Below are 23,834 nucleotides of genomic sequence, written 5' to 3' on the forward strand. Positions count from 1 at the left end.
TAAAGCAGAGTCAATAAAATAGCACATATTAAGTTTTCTGTCATAATGCCCAACCCAAGAAATGTATGTTTTTCCTACCCCTGCTCCTTCTCCCACATACTATATCAGCATATGATCTTATTAATTTTTTAATCTAAAAATCCCTCTCAGTTACTCACCAGCAAGAGCAGCAAAAGTCATTGCACTAATTTTCAAATTTTTCCAGAGCAGAGATATATCTCAACAGCAAACCTTTACAAAAGGGGGAGTGGGGGAAAGCCTTTACAAAAGGACCTGTGTAACAGATGCCAGGAGTCATTTCTGTAACATCTATAACAATTAAATATTTATTCAATGACAGTTTTTAGTGTTTGTTTTCTGTAAGGCCCTAATGATACAGCTCTATAAGACTTCAGCTCTCCTGTACACAAATCAGCACCTTGGTGTCTGTACTGAGATAAAGATATTGACAGTGTCAGCTGATGTAACTTTGTATATGTGTTCAATATCTCAGGCACCCACAAAGGAGCCCATAGTGAGAGAAAAGATCAAGACTTGCACACTTCACTTCCTGTTCCTTAAATTCTTTCATTCTTGGAGCATCTAAGGATTTTGAGGATCACTAATTGAAAGACCTGGCCTTCGTTTCTGTCATCCATGGTGAGGGACTTCATGGGGCAGTGCCAAGCAGCCCATGTTGGATGCCAGCCTGGAAGCGCCCAGTGGGAAAGGTAGAGGAGGATGAAAATTGTGGCTGAAATGGACTGAGGCTCAGCCTTCCTTGCATGGGTCAGGTCTTCCTATCTGCTGTCCTGGGTATTTATTTTTATCTCCAGGATGAGAGACAGGGGAGACAACCAAAGAATGTTAGTGGATAGTTCTGAGGAAAGAGATTTCTGAGGACTAATATCATCAAAGATTTCTTCACAAAATTCACTACAATGACCAGTATTTCTTGAGTGACTCTGCAGGCCAAGACAGAAGGATTTTTCACATCAGATTATAAACTCTCTATTCAGAACAAGAACAGTGTCTATTTAATGTTTGTATGTCAACAGTGTTATGGGACTCTGGCCAAGTTGAAGTGTGCAGGAACTGTTTATCAGCCAAATATATACTTTCAGTGGACTTTAAAAAAAAAAAGATTTTATGGATTTATTTTTGCATAGAAGAACTAGGGTGTAGGTCAGAAGTAAGGGGTGAGAGGATTCACCAGAGACAGAGTGGGGAGCAGAACAGGCAGATAAGGTGAAATACACTGCTGAGGGGAGCAGCAGATGAGACAGGAGAGGTCTGCTGCTCCATGTGGGTCACCTCCCTGGCCAGGGATCGAGCTCAGACCTTCGAGGTAGGCAGTCGCAGTGATGGCACTGAGACTTAACCCTTAGGCCAGCAGGGAGGCCCTATTTTCAGTGGCCTTTTAACCCTTGATAAAAGCACAAACAAACTCACTATAGCTGTATAACTACTGCCATGGGTGGTCTGGCCAACTTCTTTCCTGTGTCTTTGTTTTTCCTCCCTTGGTGGGTAGAAGGAGCTTCCAGGAGATGCAGCCCAGGGAGTGTGCTATGTGAATGTGGTCATTCATTGGTGACTCCAGTCCCTTGGGCTGGGCTGGAGCAGGCCCAGGAATGTCTCCAAATTCTGGCCAGTGAAGGGAAGGGAAAACCTGCTAGGGGGTGGGCATAAAGCTTCCAAAAAGCATTTCTGTTTTTTTTAAAAAAAAGTTTCAGATGGATAAAAGCCTTTTCTTTTTTTTTTTACAGATTTTTTTATTTATGCATACAAGAATTGGGGTACAGGCCAGAGGTATGGGGTGTGTGTGAGAGGATTCACCAGAGACAGAGTGAGGAGCAGAACAGACAAACTGACTGAAATACACCACACCACTGAGGGGAGCAGCAGGGTTGTCAGGAGAGGTCTGCTGCACCTTGTGGGTCACCTCCCTGGCTGGGGATCGAACTCCTGTTGCAGTGGCTGCAGCCAGCTTCATAGTGCTGTGTCTTAACTCCTTGCACCACCAGGGAGGTCCCTAAAAGCCTTTTCTTTGAACTCTGAATCAACTATGTGGGATGGAGGAGATAGCTGAAGCCACTGGAGGTCTCTGTCCAGGTTGGAGGAGAGCAGCTTACATACCCAGACTAGCAGAGCAGAGGGACAGAGGTCCCTGTGTGGATCACAGAGCCTTGCATTAACCAACCCTGGATATGGTCAAACTCCAGACAGGAGCTGCCACCTTTTCTTTTTTGAGTCATTTTTAGTTGTGTCATCTGTTATTTGCAACCTAAATTAGCCTGTGAGATCAGTGGGCTGATCAAATATGTGGCCTCACTGAGGAAATATTTCTTGAGAGCTACTACTCTTCAAAAATTGATAAAATGAGTAAGTGTCTCTGTTGAGAATTCAGACTCTGTATTATAAACATGAAAAGGATCATGAAATCCAGCTGGTATTCAGTGTAGTTTCCATGCAAATTCCATATGCATGAAAGGATTTTTGTGAGTCTGTTTTTAACCAAATGTGAAAATAGAAATGGAAAATAAGTGAGTAACTAAATTGGACAGTCATACAAAGCTCTCACACAAGACATATCCCATTCTTTGGTGACATATCCCATTCTGTTTAATGTGTACTAATATTCAGGAACTATTTAATTTATTCAGTTTTCACACTTTCCAAAATCCCACCCTCTTTTTTTTTTTTTTTTGGTGTCTCCTGATCTAATGTAGGACATATCCTAGTTAGAAAATCATGCTGTTGAAGGGACTGCTTTGTTTAGGGAAAATGTCATAGATACTTTTCCTTAGTGCACAGGTGTTTCAACGTGCTTTTCTTAAATATATGAATTCCACATACAAAGGCAGTGTTGTCGTTTCTTTTTTATTTTGAAGTGCCAAAAGAGATGACCTATTGTTCTCTTGCCTCTGAGTTGGTCTTTTTTTAAAGATTAGCTTCAAAATGTGGCTTTCTTCACACCTGAGGCCCCTTGAGAATAAACAAAATCTGCATTTCTTTTTCAAGCAGCAGCCTGTCAATCTAAGAAGAAAACATAAGTTTGTTTCAGCCTGATTCCTTACAGCATGACATCTGTAGCAATCCCACAGAAGATTTGTGACTCTATCTCAATTTAAAAGACAAAATTTTATTGAGATATTTTAGAATAAAATCTGGTAGGGTTTAAAAGCAATTTTAATGAATAAAATACAAAATGTCCTAAAATAACACTTCAGAGCAACATATAGACCCACAATATCCTTGAAATTTTAAGATGATGGATACAGAAATTTCTGTTATTTTACTTTGCAAAAATTATAATAACAGAAGAACCTAAAACTTGCCAATTCTACTCAGTAGCATCATACTTAGAACCAGCACATGAACTTGCCCTCTATCTCCATGCAGCCCCTGGCTCCCACCAGGTACCCTTTAAGATCTCAGCAAATGTTTACAGAATGATAGACTACTTTGGGTCTTATCCCAGAAAGTAACTTCAGGTTTCTTTTCTGCTAATCATGTAAGAGATTATGTGATTATTATTTATAGACGAGTTCCCAGGGAAGCCAGACAGATGCTGATAAATCATTAGTCATTTCTTCTTTCTAGGCTTTCATTTTTCTAGCAGCAACCACAGTAGGCTACTGCAGATACCTATCTGGCCTCACAGATTTCTTTTAACAATTCATGTACACCTAGTTCCATCATTCTCAGTATTCACTAAATGATGGTATGAATTGTCCTTTGTTAAAAGACCAGACATGTTCTCCCTTTGAATCTAAAAAAAAAAAAAAAAGAAAGAAAGAATTCTAGATTTCCACAGGAATAGCTCAACAAGAAAGCAAGCTGGCCTGATAGCAACATGTATTTCAGAAGCCGAATGTGTAGTGCCTGCACATGTAATAATCTCTAAAGGATAAATATGCATTGGATGTTTACAAGTTCCCAATTTGACAGTCTTACTCCATCCAAGCATATGACCATGTCTCGGTTGTTTAAACCTAGTTTTTCCAATCAAAGTGAATGTTATTTGCTGTTAAATTTTTGCTTTAAATTTATGGTTATAGGGTGAGCAGGGTAATCTCACTTGTGATGGAAAACCATCTATTCTGCAGTATAATCCATCAATTTACAGAGCTTCTTTATTTGTTCATTTATCTACTACTGCAACAAATACATTAATGTCTACTAGATGCTAGGTCCCGTGTATAGTCATAGGATGCAGTGTAACTTGTGACCAGAACAACTGGTGTATAAGGTATTGAACTGAGGATAAAATCTTGTGAAATTTTTTCAAAAGATGTATTTATTCATGCCTACAAGAACCGGGGTACAGACCAGATGTGTGGGAGGGTGAGAGGATTCACCAGAGACAGAGCAGGGAACAGAACAGGCAGATTGAACGAAATACCCTGCTGAGGGGAGCAGCTGGCGAGACAGGAGAGGTCTGCCACGCCATGTGGGTATCTCCCTGGCTGGCCGGGATCGAACCTGTGCTGCAGAGGCTGTAGACAGCTTTATAGTGCTGCGCTCAACTGCCTGCGCCACCAGGGAGGCCCCTCTTGTGAATGTTAATATATGTTCGGCCCTTCCCTACCTCCAATCTGCTTCAATGAGTTACAGAAATATGACTGTCTACTCCTTAAAGTTTAGAGCAGGTGATACAATTTAAGTCATGATGTCAAGAAATAAACAGAATAAAAGTTGCCTAATGTCATCTCAAGGGCAGCAGCATTGGGAGTGGTGTAGGAGGGAAGAATGATTATTCCAAGTCCAAGTAGTGAGAGGCCTGGAGGGGCTTATACCAAATGGTGCAGCCCCGATCCATGGGCAGTCTCATATTTATTTACAGCCAGGTTCAGAGAAGATGGGCAGGTACTTGGAGGAATATACATGTGTGGGGATGCACTATCAGGGATGTGTTATCATCTGATATAAGCTAGGGTGGAGTGACAAGGGGCTTTAGCTTGGGGGGCACCATAGTTCCTGCTAATCAGAGCATACTATCTCTAATCCCCATTTTTACCTCACTTTCTGCTGATCTTTACAAGTAAGATATTCTAGCTGATCTTGCTAATATGGCCGTAATGACTGCCTGCTGTTTTCAGCAGATACTGGTTTCCCAGTATGTTCCTCATACCAAGACTTCTACCCTGGTGAGAATTCTTCTGCCTGACTATATGTTTGGCTTGATCACCAGGAACTCTGGGGACCAAGACAATAGCCCCCATAACAAGGAGGGCCAGTGATCCCACAGTCTCACATATAATTAGGCAAGTAACTTTCTGTTTCCGAACAAGTGGAATCATCAAGAACTAATGCCTATGGTTCCACTGAACTTTAAATATACCAATAAACATGAAGCACTTACTAGAGCAACTGGGACATATTTAGTAAATATTAGCTTTTGTGCAGATTATCATTTGAACTTTGCATTCATAGATACTCTGAAGTATATGTAAATAATGTGCTATATAGTTTAATTTTCCCAGAGATTTCTTTGCTCATAGAGAGGTAAACCACCCAGTTTCTCTATGTTTACTTCAAACAGTTATTCATGTGACAAGTATTTATTAAGTACCCATTGGGGCTAATACTGCTATCTAGAAATTTGTGATCTTGTTGAACAGGCAAGAGGAAAGCTAAATGTAAAGTAAAAAGGAGACCTAGAGTATGAATCAGTGTTAAACTGAATAATTTGAACAAGCATTGGCAAAAACCTGCTTCTGACTCTGTGATTCTGGGCCTGGGACAGACATTGTGACTCAGTTCCATTTTTCACCATTTAATTGAGATAGTACTGCAGAAAGCTCCCTCATTCATGTGTACTAACTGGGTAAACTTCTAATAAGACAAATTCTAAAGATCAAGATCACCTATATTTTTTTCCCTGTCACCTCCACATTTTCTTCCCACGTAGTCATCAAGTCTTTATGCTGAATCCTGACCCCTACCCATTTCTCTGCTGATCATCTACAACAATGGTGGTAATTTATAATAAAATAACAGTGACATGAGTGTATGGATGCACCTGTTTGCATTTCACTGACCTAAGCATATCACATGGACAGACCTAACTTCCAATATGGCAAGTGCTTGGAGGAAAGGAGAACTAGAAACGAAGAGGTAGTTCTAGTGACCACCACATGCTTAGTTTACTTTCCACATACTGAACTGAGGTTTGACTTACCTTGTTTTCCTTAAGTCTTCACTTGGAAGAATCCCTGAAGAAGGCTTCACTGGCCAGGTAACAATATTGAAGACAGTTGATATTTGTCAAGGAAACAAAAAACTTGTTTCATTTGAAATTAATCCACTGTGTAACCGGCACTGACTTAGTAATAACTTTTGTGAGGGGGGAAAACCACACTGAAAGCATGCAAAAATCTTTAACAAAATGGTCATTTCATGAATTTTCTGTAAAAGCATAACCTCTATTTCATTATCCCAGTGAAAGCCCATGTCTCAGCCTTTTTAAATTGAGTCTCAAAAGTCTTCAGATTGGCTCTGTCCTTCAGTGCTGATGCATAGCTCCGAGGAACATGCTCTTTTTCATGACCTTGTGTGTGACCTTGGTCTGCTTAACGTAGCATATTTAGAGCATAAAAGAGTTTTAAGGAATTTTGAAGAATACTGGGAATTCATCTGCATTTTCTGTTTAATTGTCATAGTTTTGGCTTACATGTATTATGTATCGCTAGAGTTAATTTTCTTGAAAGCTACTAACTTTTAACAGGGAGCTGTTTCTTATTATCGCAATGAATGAATTATTTGCATTAATATCTCATAGCTTTGACAATCCCTTGATGTATTCTGAGATATATAGTAATTTCTACTGCCTTTAATTTTATTGTCTAAAGAAGAAAGGGAATTTGGTTTCTTCTGAAACCCAATGACAAATAAAAATTTAACTGTATTTAGTTGTATATATCTTCTCATCTTTGGTTCTATAAAGTTCTTGATTATTTCTTTATTAGAGAATATGGATGAGGTATTTCTCCATTTTTATTATATTTATATCTTTTTCTGTAGTCATTTTTATGCACAAAAACTTTTCATTTTAGTGCTGCATCACTTTATAAAGGCATTTTAAGTGGCAATTAGATACCCAAATATAAGTTGTAATTTACCCATATATGGTGCTACAAATTCCTGAGGTTGGAGTCAAATGAATATTTATCTCCTATGCATAACAAAATGTATAAAAACAAAAGCTATGATGTCCTAATTTGCTCTGCCTCCTAACATCTGAACAGTTACCTTCAGCAATAATTGGAAGCTCTTTCCCTATTTTGAAATACTGACAAGTGAAAAAAGTGTTCAGGATTCAGTGAATTTGGTATTGAAAAATCACTGCTCCTATAAATAACCCTAAAACCATATAGTTTAATAAACACTTAAATATAATTAAAGATATACAAAATGTGTTTCTGTATGTTATGTGATATATAACAATATGTATATTTAATATAGATATATACAACTGTGATAAACCATGTGGCTTTTGTATTAAATTGCAGTTAGTTTTCTCCTTGGAGTTGATGAACCCTTCAATTAGATATGACTAAAAAAATGCTTGCTTTTTTCACTCGAATCAGGTTTTAATCATATTTCAAGATCATCTCTGTTCTTGACTGTTCAATCCCATATCAACTCTGTTAAACTCATTACATCCTCCTAAAACTTACAATTTCTGAAAATTTCTGAAAATTACATCCTCCTAAAACTTACAATTTCTGAAAATTCTCAGTCTTTGGGAATAATTACATCCTCCTAAAACTTACAATTTCTGAAAATTTCTGAAAATTCTCAGTCTTTGGGAATACTCAAAGTTCATACTTTAAGTGGTCTTCTTTGTCACTATAAGAATATTGATTAGGGTCAAAATAATAAAATAACAGTGAGATGAGTGTATGGATGCATCTGTTTGCATTTCATTGACCTAAGCATATCACATGGACAGACCTAACTTCCAACATGGCAAGTGCCTGGAAGGAAAGGGGGCGTGCAATTGTATGGGAAATATAACCAAAATGAAAATGCATACATTGTGCAAATATGAAAAAATGATGTAAGAATTATATAAAATAAAATACTTTAAAAAAAGAATGTTGGTTTTTCTATAATAAACACATGAAAGAAAAAAGTGTTAAATCCGGCTCTTTCTGCATTATTTCTATTTGGCCTTGCATCCTTCTATATCTTCAGTGGCTGACGCAGATATTTTTGTCACTATGACTGTCTTGTTTGCTGTGTGTTAAGTAGAAATGATAGCAGATACCTCTCCCTTCAGCAGCCTTTTATTCTATAAAACTGTAATTCTTTATTTTCTGGCATGCCATTCAGCATTGTGCTCCCCATCTGTCATAGTTGTACTGAATGTTACTATTTCCATTTTTTCATATTCTTTACATGAATATGAATAGCACAACACAGAAAGACAATGGTAGAAGATGAGAGAATTATCAGAGAGTTAATTACCATGATATCCTAACATCATAAAATATAGCATGGCTATCTTAAGGTCAATCTTTATTCTATTTTTAACCAATCTTGATTTTAACTTTCTAAAAACTAGACCAAAAATCTTTTCCTTTCTAATTTTGGAATCACTTCTGTAATCTAACTATAAATTAAAAGCTATATTCAAGGAAAGAGTGTAATCATTCATTGTTACCTAATGACAAAACAAACCCTTATCCCTCAAGGATAAAGAAGGAATAATAAGATTCAATGCAGTACTTTGGGTATTACTACTGCACTCCTGGGGACTATTAGTGGAAAATGTTCAAAATGATTTTATGGTGCTTTTTTCTCTTTTTGATGGGATGTTTTCAAAGTATTACCATGAAGGATGTTGTTTATAAAACATTAACACTTGATGTGTGCCAAAAGGAATTGTAATTTAAAAAAAAAAAAAAAAAGAAATCTAGGGCCTCCCCGGTGGCACAGCGGGTAGAGTGCAGCACTGTGAAGCTGTCCACAGCCTTTGTAGCGTGAGTTCAATCCCCAGCCGGTCAGGGAGAAACCCATATAGCATGGCGGGTCTCTCCTGACTCACCCACTGATTCCCTCCGCGGTGTCTTTGGTCTGTCTGCCTGTTCTGCAACCCACTCTGTCTCTGGTGAATTTTCTCACCCTCCCGCGCCTCTGACCTATACCCCAGTTCTTGTATAAATAAATAAAAATCTTTAAAAAAAGATATCTAACTAGCAAACAATCAACTCCCTTACCCCCAAATCTTCCTAAATATAAAGGTTTTTGCTGTGCTACTGCCATCTTCGAAAAATTTCTGCAGGGGGATTCTAACAAAATATCTGAACTTGAATCAGTTTTGCTCTTGAGTGGCTTTCTAGCAAGGTGAATACAGGTGAGTTGTAATTTTAGAGATGGTGTTTGGGCTTCTGGGAGACAGTTTCCAGCCATGTGGGCCAGGTGTTAACCCAGACTTCCTCCATTAAGATTTTGCCACTCACATTCCCAGGAGGACATGAGTTCGTTGACGGCAAGATTTGGTGCCATAGGAAACGTTGAATCATTGTAGAAGTTTTCAGCTTCATTTTCACCTGTGGCAATAATTCCCATGATGAGACATCATCCCTGTGCTTTTGAAGTTAGGAAGTAACTTATGAAAAATGATTGAATTAAAATTAGCTGAGCTCCAATTGTGTATTTTAGGATCCTTGTACAAGTTGACCTGTTTATTTTATTTTATTTTATTTTATTTTATTTTATTTTATTTTATTTTATTTTATTTTATTTATACAATAGCTGGGATATAGGCCAGAGGTGCAGGAGGGTGAGCGGATTCACCAGAGACAGAGTGGGGAGCAGAACAGGCAGAAGGACTGAAGGCACTGCTGAGGGGAGCAGCGGGCTCGACAGAAGAGGTCTGCATGCCATGTGGGAATCTCCCGGGCCATCTGGGAATCGAACTAGCACTGCAGAGGCTGCAAACAGCATCACAGGGCTGTGCTCAACCCACTGCACCACCAGGGGGGTCCCCAGACCTGATCATTTTAAAATTAGGAACATACCACCCTACTTTCTTTCACAAGACATTGTGCTACATCTAGGGAGTAAAGTACTGTTCTGTGTCCTAAGACACTTTTCTATACTTTGTTGTTGAAGGAGAGTACAAAATGTTTGCGGGTAGCTTAGTAATTATAATAATAGATTAGGCAAGACACAGACCTAACTTTGGTTGATCTTGCTGAGCTTGCTCTTCTCAATGAAATGTGAGCAGAGAGAAGAATCTATAGGAGATCTAGTTCATTACCTGAATTCATATATTAATCAATAGATCTGAGAGTAACCCCCCAAAACAACAGTAAACTGTCTTATTTTAATTTTTTAATTTATATGTGATTACACAACATTTATTTCACTAGTCATCACCAACATCACATAATTTGATATTAAGCTGAACATATATACAACTACATACAATTGCTTTAATCCATTCTGATGACTGGCTTAGCAAACGAGCCCTGCTTTGTGATCAGGCTGTGACTGAATCTGCTTGGGTGACAACTTTGTCCAACAATGGTGCACATTTGCTATAGGGTAGTTTGTAGTGACTACTTCCATGGTGAGATTTTTTTTTATAATTTATATGGAAAATCACCAAAACAGTGAATTAAGACCAAAGTCAGACCATCCCCGACTCTACAAAGTAATGTCTACTTTGGTCTTCACTAGGAATAGCCAGATTATAAAGACAGTTCTGGGAAGGTTCTTGCTGTTGACAGCATCGCTAAGTTCCCCACCACCTCATCCTTAGTTGACAAGAGCAGAGAAGCCAGTTGGCTGATAATTTAGAGTCTTCCTACATTACTATTCACTCCAGCATCACTCATTTCTGTCTATAGTATAGATTTCGAGGGACAATATACAGAATAGAAAATCATTTCAGAATTATTGTCTAAAGCGGATGTCAGGCAGTCACTTCAATGGAATTATCCCCCAAATAATCCTAAAAGGTTCTGGTGACATATGTCCCCACAAAAGTCAGGCCCACTAACTACATAGAAAATGAATCTTGGAAAAAAGATGTTTGGGGCATTTTTCAACTCTTTTTTGATAAAACTTCTTTATTTGCTATCTTCAAAATGACTCTCAGCTCTGAATATGCAATATTTGTGGTAACCATCCAACCATGTATGTATTTAATAGAAATATTTTGAGTGTTTCTGTATCACCAGACTGGCAAGACACTGGAATAATGTTGTTGCAAAAGACATATGTCTTTCCCTCAAGGAATTTATTAATATTCTGCATGACTTTTTGCTTTTTGTTTTCCTATGAAACTTCAAAAGATATTATAAAATACTTTTGCAAAATTCCTTTGTTATTTTAGCTGATGTGCCTTACCAGCCTCAGAGAGAAGCCTCTATTTGCTTTAAAAAGAGCAAATGCTAGAAACAAATTTTTCTACATTAAAACAAAATTCTTTAGGGCCTCCCTGGTGGTGCAAGGGGTTGAGATACAACCTATGACGCTGTCCTCAGCCACTGCAGCACGAGTTCGATCCCCGGCCGGGTTGCTGCTCACATGGTGCAGCAGACCTCTCCTGACTTGCCCACTGCTCCCCTCAGCAGTGTGTTTCAGTTGATCTGCCTGTTCTGTTCCCCGCTCTGTCTTTGGTGAATTCTCTCACTCCCCATGCCTCTGGCCTATACCCCAGTTCTTGTATGCAGAAATAAATAAATCTTAAAAAAAATTTCTTTAGGGCCTTCCCGATGGCACAGCGGTTGAGCACTGGGTTGTGAAGTTGCCCACAGCCTCTGCAGTGCCGGTTTTATCCCCGGCCGCCGGGCGAGGGTCCCACATGGTGTGCAGACCTCTCCTGCCACCCACTGCTGCCCTCAGCAGTGTATTTCATCACTCTGCCTGCTCTGCTCCCCGCTCTGGCTCTGGTGAATTCTCTCACCCTTCCGCACTTATGACTGTACCCAGTGCTTGTATAAATAAATAAATAAATAAATAAATCTAGGGGAAAAAATTCTTTAAAGGGCCTCCCTGGTGGCGCAGGCAGTTGAGCGCCACACTGTGAAGCTGTCTGCAGCCTTTGCAGCACCTGTTTGATCCCTGGCCCCTGGCGAGAGTCCCACATTGCGTGCAGACCTCTCCTGCAGCCCACTGCTCTCCTCAGCAATGTATTTCGTCCGTCTGCCTGTTCCGTTCCCCACTCTGGCTCTGATGAATTCTCTCACCCTCCTGCGCTTCTGACTGTACCCAGTGCTTGTATAAATAAATAAATAAATCTTTAAAAAAATTATTTAAATTCCTCCATATGTGTTTAACAGTAATTGGTGTGCTCAGTGGATAGTTAAGTGCCTGGGACAGTTTTCAAGTTGTTAAGAAACATTGTACTAAGTAATGTGTTTAAACAACTTATTGAAATAATTTTTACTCTAGTTTTTGGTGACAGCATACAATTATATGTAATGTCATTTTTCAGTAGAAACTGTCTATCCCATTAAAGTTTTTGGATTTCAGATTCTGTTGTCCTATCACTGATTCACTTCACTATTAGCCATGGTCAAACTACTAGCAATATTGTCCCCTTGAGGGAAAATTGTTAAAGTATCATATCGACCTATAAAGAATCTTAAATGATGCATTTTCCAGCCTCTAAAGTATTATTTTGGGAGACAGAAGCCGAGATGACCTGATGTCTCATGCAGCTACTCTTTGTAGTGGGAGAAAGGCACATGAACTAGAAGGTGACAGAGCTGGATTCAAAACTCAACTCCTACAGATACCATCCTTCCATTCTTTTGACTTGCAAACAAATCACTTTAATGTCTCTCTGGTTGTTTCTGTAGCTGTAACAAAACAAAAGAAAGTTAAAAGAAAAATCAGAATAATAGCAATGATATTTGCTGCCTATATTTTTGTCAATATATTTATGATAGGCTTATGAAGCCGGGTGCTTGTAAACTGTGCAGCAGCTTACACAGCCTAAGTGGTCTTACGGTGGTTGTTTAGCAGAAGTGGGACTGTATGGTTTCTCTTTCCTATGACTACATACTGGACATTATTTCTTTGATACTTTGTATGGCCATGGAACAGCCATTTTACCAATGCACTTTTGTAATAAATCCCTTTGCAAGTTGGGAATTTCCCTGATTCAATGAGCACTTTTTTGCTTTTGGCTTGAAGCTGCATAATACAGGGCCTATGACTATTAGCCATGCTACTGGCTCCTGGATGTGTTACGAGGACAATGTGTTCATATGTTGGTACTCTTCCACTGAATTCATGTAAGTAAGGTGGCACACTCTACACTATGCCATAGTCTGCTTCTAGGGAATCAGTGATCCAATGACTTCATTCTTACTTCTGCCTCTCAGTGTTTCCCCTTCACTTCATGTTGTCACAGATATTATGACCTGAGAAGAAATAAAAGTGTTACCATTATTTGTAATTTGTGATAATGGATTGCCAAAAGCATCTGTTGGGATCAAGAATGGCTAGTCCATAAACTAGGGAAAGCTGGATTAGGGGTGGGACCCAACTGCTCAATGTCAAAGGCACTGAGGTGGGTAGACTCTTAGCACAGGTTATTGTGTACCAATAATGATGTCCTGGAGGACGCTCTGAGGCCAAAGACAGGAGGGTGAGTCTAGGATGGATGATCAGGAGGTAAGCTGAAAAGTCGGACATAAGATGTGGAGTCCAAGCAAGGAGATGCAGGAGCTAAGGAAGTCAAGAATAAGAAGTAAAATAGTAGAAAGTATGAGATGATCAGTGATTCTCAAACCTTGGGGATCATCAGAATCACCTGGAGGACTTACTTACTTGTGCTGTGTCATCCTGAGCATTTCTGATTCAATAGGACTAAGTGGGGCTCCCCACTGTCACTAATGCTGTGGCTCTGAGGAACACACTTTGAGCAGCATCATTTTTCTAGATGAATCCCAAGGGTGAGTGGTAGTATCAGCAAGTGACTTTTCATCAACTCCTGGGATATTTGGTTGGGTAATCTGAGCTTTCTTAAAGAGTTGGGAACTAAATAGACAAATAGAACATTCTGGCTTTAAAAAAAAAAAAAGATTTATTTATGCATACAAGAGTTGTGCCAAAGATGCAGGGGGTGAGAGGATTCACCAGAGACAGAGTAGGGAGCAGAAAAGGCAGATGGACTGAAATACACTGCTGAGGGGAGCAGAAGGTGAGACAGGAGAGGTCTGCCACGCCATGTGGGTTGTTCCGGAGCCGGCCGGGGATCAAACTCATGCTGCAGTGGCTGCAGATTGCTTCATAGTGTGCTGCTTAACCCCTTATGCCACCAGGGAGGCTTTTGTTTTCACTTTTATTGGCTTATTTTATAGACGGTCATATTGCTACTAACCTTTGAGAGTTCTTGTTTGGTTTTATTGATATAATGAAAGGAATTTGGAGAGAGACCCAATCAAGGATTCAAGCAAGGAGTGTTTTTTGGGTATCACACAATAGGAAGGACAGCAGCTGCCCTTAGCCACACTCCAGGCCTGAGAGAGGTGGGGGTCTTGGTTTGATGGGGTAGATCATCTGGGTGGGGTAGAAGGGAAGCAGGATGGAGGGTCTGTTTTTCATTGGTGATTGGCTGGCTGGGGCTTTTGTGGTTTTCCTGTTAACCTGGGACTCCACAGCAGGAAGGGAACAAATAAAGACCAGATTCTGGCCAGGTAAGGATATGAATAGCTCCAAGTTTATATGGATGTGAACCTTCTTCTGTATTAAAATATAAAATAAGAATGTACTTTCTTGCTTAATAAACATATATAAAAGTTACCCATTCATGAAAAGTGATCTATTTCATATTTTTATAATCTAACAGCTCATATGTTGAAAGAGTCACATCTTGATCCCACCACAAGTTTGTTGCTTGCTGAGCTTCCTTTGGAAAGTGGGATTTTACTAGTTGCACAGGGTAACCATCAGGTAAATGAAGTAGCATATTTAACCATTTATTGGAGTATTTGGCACATAATAATGGCTCCATAAATATTAGTTATTATTGGAACACCAAAATGAGTGCCTTCATTCAGGAATGTGACTTTGTATATGAGACTTTGTGGTTATATCAGGTTTAACCTGATAGGTTGCTGTTTGTATTTATCATTCATTATCACTCTTCTGCTAAGAATATCCCTGGTTGGCATGCAGTTATAAGTTATATGTAAACAATTCAGAAGTCAAAGTGGGTTATAGATAGCAAAGAATCTAAAATTCATTCTAGAAAATTTCAGGCTAAGGAAGAATCCCTGCTATAGCACAGTGGTTGAAAGCTTTATTGGGGTGCAAGGTGGCGGACGTTTGTGTTCCAACTGCAGCCTTCACTAGCTGTATGATCTTGAGTTACTTGACCTCTCTGTGCCTCTGAATCTTCATCTGTCAAATGGTGGTAAAGGGCATCTCCTGGTGGTGCAGGCGGTTGAGTGCTGTGCTGTGAAGCTGCCTGCAGCCTTTGTAGCGCCGGTTTGATACCTGCCGGCCAGCGAGGGTCCCATATGGCATGGCGGACCTCTCCTATCTCGCCCGCTGCTCCCCTCAGCAGTCTATTTCGTCAGTCTTCCTGTTCTGTTCCCCGCTCTGCATCTGGTGAATCCTCTCACCCTCCCGCGAATCTGACCTGTACCCCGGTTCTTGTATGAATAAATAAATAAATATTTTTTTAAAAAATGGTGATATAATAATACCTACCTTAGCAAGTCGCTGTAATTATATATGGATTCATGCACACACACACACACACACACAAGCTTATATCCTATAACTGGAACATGCAGAGTGGTAGAATAATGTCTCACACAAAAGCACTATAAAGTTATTTTCTTAAAAAAAAGTTATTTTCTTTCACTCACATTTAGTTTGTGGATATATTTTTGGCACTATTTTGCTTTTAAGAGAAAATAAATCAGAAAACTTGAGAATCTTTTTTGCCTCCAGTTCAATATAGTTCAACAAATTTATAAGTTTGGAAACAAGTTTTGCATTAATCAAACGATGTAAGAAGGAAAGCCTCTTCTTTTAAGATACATTTGTATGTTAATGTTTTTAATTTTTTGCATCATGGGTCATTTTTAAACAATATTTGCTTCCCCCCACCCCCTCAGGTGTAGTCCCTGTAGTTTCCTTCCCCAATGCACCTGTGCACCATCACCTCAGTCCCCTGTGCTCCTCCCTCCCTCCCTCTGATCCCTCTCCCTCCTCCTCCCCTTCAGTGTGTCTCTGATTTATAATTGTCTTTTTTTGCTTTTTGTGTTTTCTACTGTTACTGCTTTTTTACACTGATGTCTTATTTGGTTCCCCTATATTCCTGCTATAAGTGAAACCATCCACTATTTTTCTTTTTCCTTCTGGCTTATTTTACTGAGCATAATTCCTTCCTGTTCAAGTTTCCACTTGAATTTTTCACCACACCAGAACCAAAACTGCATTTCTTCAATCACCTGTCCCTTCCAGTACCTCTGTGTGTCTATATTACCCTGACAAACCCCTGGACCCAGGACGGCTGCTCTCCCTCTGACTAACCCCTCTGAAGTCCTTCATAATCTCCCCTTCCTTTTGATTTTTTACGATGTGGTCTCATGTTAGTGGTTCTTCTAGGTCCGAACCTTATTGCTCAAGCAGCTGCCATGCAGGTGCCATCCCTCCCATCTGTCTTTCCTATCACCAGCAAGGCAATCTTCCCTTCAATAAGACTTTCACCCTTCCAGAACTTTCCTGTCTCCACCTATGTTGAGGGCAGATACTTTGGCTGACTCTAAAATATTTCCATAGTTTGCCCTTGAAGTTTGTGAACCCCCCACCCCCCATCCCAGTGCACCCACCTGGACCCTGCTGTGACCGCTGTGCATACATGATCTTTACCTTGAGCAACCTCTGAAGTGCCACTCAACTCCTCAGATTATTTGTACATTAGTGTTGCATTGTATTTTATTGTAGGTGGTGCTTTTTACTTTTATTTGGTTTGTAACCCTTTGCTCATCATGTATACCTCAGTGGCATGCATCTACTTTGTCTTTCAGGTGCACAGAGCTAGGGATGATTCTTTAATATTCTTCAATTATATTTGAATTAACATCTGGAACACTGAAAAAAATGGGCAGTAAATTTTACCCTTGGAAAAGATCAAAAAGAAAATGTCCTCCCAGTCTCCTTATTTTATAAGCAAGGAATCAGAACACCTGAGATGGCTATTTTAATTTAATAAATGTACTTGCATGTTCATGGCAAATGGTATCTAATTGCCATTTACATTAAAAGTTTTATTTTTGCAAAATGTTTTTGATCAAAAATATAGTTTAGAGAAATATTAAGTACATAATAGTATTCAAGGTAAGAAAATATGGCAACAATTGTGAAAGTAACACTGGATATAAGTATTGAAAACACTGTGATAAATTATGCTAAGATACATTAAGTTGCATAAATGATTGTTGACTGACTAATTAATAGTTCACATCTGTTGCTCTAGAAAACAGTTTTTATCCACTACCTAAAAACCCCTTATAACAAAAAGGGCCAACAGTAATTTTCACAGCTGCATTATCAGCATAACGTCAAGGGAAGAGAAGAGTAGAAGGTCACCTAATAAAAATACTTGGGGCGACTGAGGCTTTTTCCCGTGGAGGTGCTGAGTGAATGAAAAGCCCATGCTCTTGTCTCCAGGTACCTCAGCTCCTTAGCTAACGCTGCTCCTCCCAGGACTTCTAGGACAGTCTGACTGGGCAAGTTTGTACAGCACATGAACACAAACGAATAAAAGGTGTTGAAATTCCCAGGAATATTAAAAAAAAAAAAAATGTAAACAGGAGAAAGAGGCTCCAGTATTCCTCATGCAATGCATGTTCATCCTCAACCTGTTATTCTGGAAACTTTTAACAACCACCCTCAGTATCTCCACTTTTCCGTGGTTTTTACCAGTTATGAAGCCTCCCACCAGACATGCTGGTAAATTCTCTACGGGAGAACACCAGTACCCCAATGCACAGCAGCTGGAGGTCTGCTTAGGGAGGACCCGCAAGGCCAGAATCTAAAATATGAAGAACTCTGATACTGGGAGAGAAGAAGGATGGTGACACTGTGCACTGCAGTCCTGACACAAACTACCCAGGGTTAGGTCAGAGTTCAAAGTCAAGGGCACCTGCTCTATAAGTCTGTATGTCAGTCACCATCTGCATGCTTGAGTTCTGACCTAACTGGCCAACTACAGGGTTTCTCACCAGACCCTCAGGTTATATCATATATAGAATAACTCTTCAAACTCAAGAAAACACTACAGTTATTATGCTTTTATCATCTGGGAAATTCTAAGGGTTCACAGGTTCCCTCAGCTATCCAAAATAGAGACCAAACCAACAAATTCTAACTGATACAACACAGAGAAAATAGAGGTCGTGTTTATTTTAAGTCACCAAAAACTAAGGCTAAAAATAAATTAGGAATTTTATGCTAGAGAAACTCACTGGAAAATGTCATTTGAATATCAAATAAATGCTCATTAAACACCACTAGGCTCATTCTTTCAGCTTTTCACTTCCCGATACTTTCTGCAATATTTCATGCGTGCTGCCCTACAAATAACTAAAGATATACTATATTTTGAAAGGGGAAAATATTTGTATCACATGGAAAAGAGAGAGGATAAAATAATTGTAATTAATATTCTGAGATAACTTTATTTTTGATGTCAAAGATGATGCTAAGAAGACACCACCCCCCCCCAACCAAAGTACCAAGCCTAGTTGTGCACAGAATTTGGGAAGGTGGGGAATAATAGAAAAATATATGTTTGTCTAACCAAGAGGTGCCATTCAGTGTTATGTTCTCAAACAAAACCCAGGAGTGCTTTGAAATGCAATGTGTTTTAAACTGTTCTTTTTTTGCTTTCCTGTAATTGGAGCAACATACTAATTTCTACAAGTTGTGACTACTAACAGAGAGCAATCACCTCACAGACTTGTACCGGAGAGATGAGACCATCCAGGTGACAGGAAATGGCCACCTGCAGAGCCCCCGCTTCCCGAGCAGCTACCCCAGGAACCTGCTTCTGACATGGCGGCTCCGCTCCCAGGAGAAGACCCGGATACAGCTAGCCTTTGACAATCAGTTTGGATTAGAAGAAGCGGAAAATGACATCTGTAGGTGAGTGGAGGGTAAAATCCATTTTAGGGTGAAATTCCAAGGGAAAAGAAAAATGATGCATTTCAGACACCCCATCAAACTTTCTGTTTGGGCTCTTTGCATCTACCCAGTACACACCCACTCTGTTCCATAAAGCACAGGTTGCACTGCTCAAGGCTGTACCAGGGCCGCAAGACTCCCAGGGGCAGGATCTCACCCTGCACTGGTTAGGCAGAGAACAGCTTTGATGAACTGGTAGATGCATCCAGTATCCAAGCATCCTGGGTTATCTACACCCCAGGTGGCTCTGGGCCACCTGTTATGGACCTCAGAAATGGGCAGTGTTGTGATTCCAGCCCATGCATGGACAATGATGATGGCAAGGACTGTGCATGGGCCTTCCCCTGAAACAAAGCATAATTTTAAAACCACAGCTAAGTGTAAGAAGGACGAGGAGACAGCCGCAGGCCTTTGGCTCTCAGAGGGTCGGTGCCTGCCATTTCTGGGTCAGCAATAGAAGATGAAAGCTGTGCCTGATAATCTTCTCTCTTCTTAGCATATTTATCAGAGAAAGCCTGGCCGTTGTTCTTTGAATTGTTGGCTCACAGCATCTTACTCACTTAATTAGTATGTATAAGACTTGGGGAGGTTGTTTTTTTTTTCCTTTTTGTACTTGACTGCACGTACTTGTTCTGCATTGCCAATGAACTACTGAACTGCTAAATCCTTTCAGCAGGTTTATTTTCCTTTGAATAATAAAGAGAGGGTGCCTCAAATTTGGCTGTCCTTTGTTGCATGTTTATTATGCTGACAGCTTTTATTACGTTGCTTTTTTTTTTTTCCATGAAGAACAGCAGAGACTATTACTTTCCAGGACCATAGAGGATAATGTATGCTAGAAAGCAGAGACAAATGCAGGCAGGAAAAGCAAGTTAATATTTACAAAGAGAATAAACTAAAGTGGATCTTGTCTTTTCAACCTTGAAAGAGAGAACTAATTTTCTGTGCTGGGGGAAAAAAAGAGAGGGCTTGAAAAAATAAAACCTCCATTAAAAGATCATTAGAGAAGGAAGGGAAGCCAAGTCTCCATCACCAAACCAGGGTTTTGATCCTATTAGTCAATGATCCCTTTCAATATCTTGGCCTTGAAAATTAGATAGGAAGTTAGGGTGGTTTCCTTTCCTGACCCTTTATCAAATTAAGCTGTTCCTCAAAATTTATAGAGGAAAGTAGAGGGATAAGAAATGACAAAGGCAGGAATAGAGAAAGGAAAGAAATCACACAGATACCCCAACACCCTCCCTAAGAAAGAAAATGAGGCTCTCTTGACTTTAGACCCGGAGTGAAAATTACACTGATGTGCTATTAAAAAAAAAAACAAAAAACCGGAAGTGACCTATTGTATTATTAACTAAGTTTCAAGTTTGCTCATGCTTTTTGTAGTAAATATGATATATATATATATATATATATATAGTATTTAAAATGAAATGCAACTGATTTCCTACCATCTGTTCCCAAGCCTTCTTAATGTTTGCATTGTAATATTTTATGGCTAGAATAATGGTTCTTTGTTAGTGCTTTTCACCTTCCAAGCACCACATAAACTAAGTAATTAATTTACAGAGCACCCAAGAGATATCCTGCCAGAAAAAAAAAATGTATAAATCTTCTTATTTTGCTCATAAGGAAACTGAGGCAAAGGACATAGGGCCTCATACATCACTGTCAAAGAAATTTAGTCACCGTACTATTATGTATACCTGCTCTTTAGTTTTTCTGCACAATCCAATAAGAGCTCTAAGGTACAGGAGACAGACCCATAAAGCCATATTGGGTTTTCCTCATATTCAGACAGGAATATTTCTCATGCTGATTCCTTTTGGTTATCATGACAAGAAAAAAGTATTTATCTATATGATGGATGTGAGACTGCTGCTGTTGTTGGTCCTGATTGCCTATGATTGGTGTTGTGTCTCTAGCATCTGAAATCATTTGGGAAAGGGTAGATTATAGGATTGACTTACTAAGGCCCAGAACCAAAAGCACATAACTCATAATTCAGCCCATCGGGTAGAATGTTCCAAGAACTTGGATGTCTGAAAAATACAATACATGCTCCCTAGAAAATGAAACCTCTGTCTCTGAAGAGGTTTTACTATGTGATAGAAAGGTGGATGCTATGCAAGGACTTCAAGAATCAAATGATGATATGGAATATTTAAAGAGACCTTTTCTGTCTTCTTGGATCCTGGGATTCTGTTTCTCTGACCAATGACGTAGGTCTAAGTTCATCTACACCCTGGTTTAACCAGAATAGGTATTTCCGACATTGGCTTGCTTCATCCCTCCCAAGAGTCATGTGTTTTCTATTATGATGAATGCCATATTTTAAGACAATATCCTTCCAAAAGACAGTTTCCAAAAAGAAAAGATAGTGATTGGTATTATTTTACCACCACTTATTTTCTGTAATGTGTGTCCTGAGTCTATATGCTAGGTAGATATAGAAATAATTTTCTTTCTTAAGAACATGGTAAATTAATTCAAAGTGAGAATTTATTTGAAAAAAATTTTGTAGTAAATAGTTGGACATACAATCAGAGTTATATCTCTTAAAATATGGTAATATTGGTTCTTAATTTTTCCAGAGAGATCTGATAAATTATATGCTCCAAAAGTAGCCCTTTTGGGAACAGTTGTGACTAAATATGTCTAAGGATCTCTCAGAATAGACTATAGGAGCCTGAAATTGGAAAACGTAGCCCACAAAATTAGCTTTCCTTTTAATATATCTGTAGGTTATCATTTTCATTTCAGATAGTAGGTCATGGGAAATCACATTAGTTTTGATTTCTCAGTGAAAGGATGAATTTTGAGGGGCCCCCCCAGTGGTGCAGCGGTTGAGCGCTGGGTTGCGAAGCTGCCTGCAGCCTCTCCAGTGCCAGTTCGATCCCCGGCTGCTCCCCGGCCACCGGAGGAGGGTCCCACATGGCGCGCAGACCTCTCCTGCCGCCTGCTGCTCCCCTCAGCAGTGTACTTTGGCCCTTCTGCCTGCTCTGCTCCCTGCTCTGGCTCTGGTGAATTCTCTCACCCTCCCGCGCTTCTGACTGTACCCAGTGCTTGTATAAACAATAAATAAATAAATCTTATAAAAACAAAAGAAAAGAAAGGATGAATTTTGAAGTGTACTTTCATCAAATTTTAAAATGCATGTCATATCAATACTAGGTATGATTTTGTGGAAGTTGAAGATATATCTGAAACCAGTACAGTCATTCGAGGGCGTTGGTGTGGACACAAGGAGGTCCCTCCGAGGATAACATCAAGAACCAACCAAATTAAAATCACATTCAAGTCTGATGATTACTTTGTGGCTAAACCTGGATTCAAGATTTATTATTCTTTCGTGGTAAGTAGCTTGACCACCCTCTGATTAAACGCAGACACTATTTTCAAGAAGTATAGAGATCATTTTCTGTGATTAATTCAGTGGTGTGAGGATGAAGGAACTTGATTAATTCCCTATGGTATGCTTTGTTCCTATCCATTATAGCCAAAGTGTTAAACCCTTCTTTAGTAAGGAATGTCATTTGGTTCTATTAAGTCACCCTCTTGGCACACATATTAAATGAAAGCATATTAAATAGAAAAAAAATAAAGCAGTTTATAGTAGAGACCATGTTATCTTTGATTCCACAGTCACACAAAAGATGTTAATTTAAATTGTGACCCAATTTTGGGGAAATTCTATGCTGGAATCATAGAGCCTCAGGGTTAGCAAACATTTTAAATATCTTCAGATGCAATTCTAGATCCAAGAATTTGATTATCATTTACTACGTCTATACATTTCTGTGGTCTTAACATTGTTTAAACACCTCAGCAACCATTATAAAATGGTTCTGTTAGAAAATATTCACTAATATTGGGTAAAAATCTACATGGTGGTGAATTCTAATTGTTGGATGATGCCAAAGTACAGATTTTTTTATTTTTGTTTTTGTTTTTACCTAACCAGTCATTGATAAAGCAGTATGCTATTCTGCTTGCTCTCAGTTGCTCTGACAGGTATGGTAAATGCAAAGGTAAGCAAGACAGGGCTTGAACCAACCTTGGAACTGATGGAGATGACAAACTGCCACCTTGCAGAGTGACAGCATTGGGAGCATCACCAGACAAGGGAATGATTATGCAAAGTCCAACTGGGTTTGGAGCAATGAGTAGCCTCGAGGGGCTACACTGGGAAGAAATGTGCAGCCCCTGTCCAAAAGCAGTCTTGTATTTATTAGAATCAAGTACAAAGGTGGGTCGAGTACACAGGGACTGTACATGTGTGTGTGTGGGGGGTGTTAATAGGGATGTAAGCTAGAGTGGAGTGACCAGGGCCATTGTTCCTGCAAGTCAAAGCATATTATAATATCTGCCTGCTGTTTTCAGCAGATACTGGTTTCCCAGTATGTTCCTTATCCCAGGACAATTCCCTTGGTGAGTGGCCTCCTGCCTTGCTGTGAGCCAGCAAGAACTCTGGCTACCAAAACAATAGTCCCGAGGACAAGAATGACTGGAGATCCCACAACAAACAGTTAAAAAGCAATGACAGCCAAGAATAGTGCTTAAATAAGAGAGAACTACTGGGCTATAGGTTAAACCTGTGGAGATACTGAGATAAATTTGCCTATAAACTGTCTTAAATATCCCTGAATCCTTCAACTGTGCACAGCGAGTTGCCTTCTGTCCTC

General features: G+C 39.5%; 1 protein-coding gene across 2 annotated transcripts in view; it reads left to right on the plus strand.

Annotated features, from left to right (window-relative positions):
* The window catches only part of PDGFD (platelet derived growth factor D), a gene marked incomplete at its 3' end in the record, with an annotated part of 247,675 nt that overhangs the window by 150,410 nt on the left and 73,431 nt on the right, over positions 1-23,834 (plus strand). Inside the window, exons 2-3 of one of the 2 annotated variants that reach the window (XM_084251626.1) lie at positions 18,909-19,113; positions 22,324-22,504. In XM_084251626.1, the coding sequence (XP_084107752.1) occupies positions 18,909-19,113; positions 22,324-22,504 (386 nt within the window). The remainder of the gene's footprint in view (positions 1-18,908; positions 19,114-22,323; positions 22,505-23,834) is intronic. The other variant, XM_084251627.1, reaches the window with a different exon arrangement.

Source organism: Talpa europaea (genome assembly GCF_964194135.1).
Source record: "Talpa europaea genome assembly, chromosome: 12".
In the NCBI taxonomy this organism is placed as follows: Eukaryota; Metazoa; Chordata; class Mammalia; order Eulipotyphla; family Talpidae; genus Talpa; species Talpa europaea.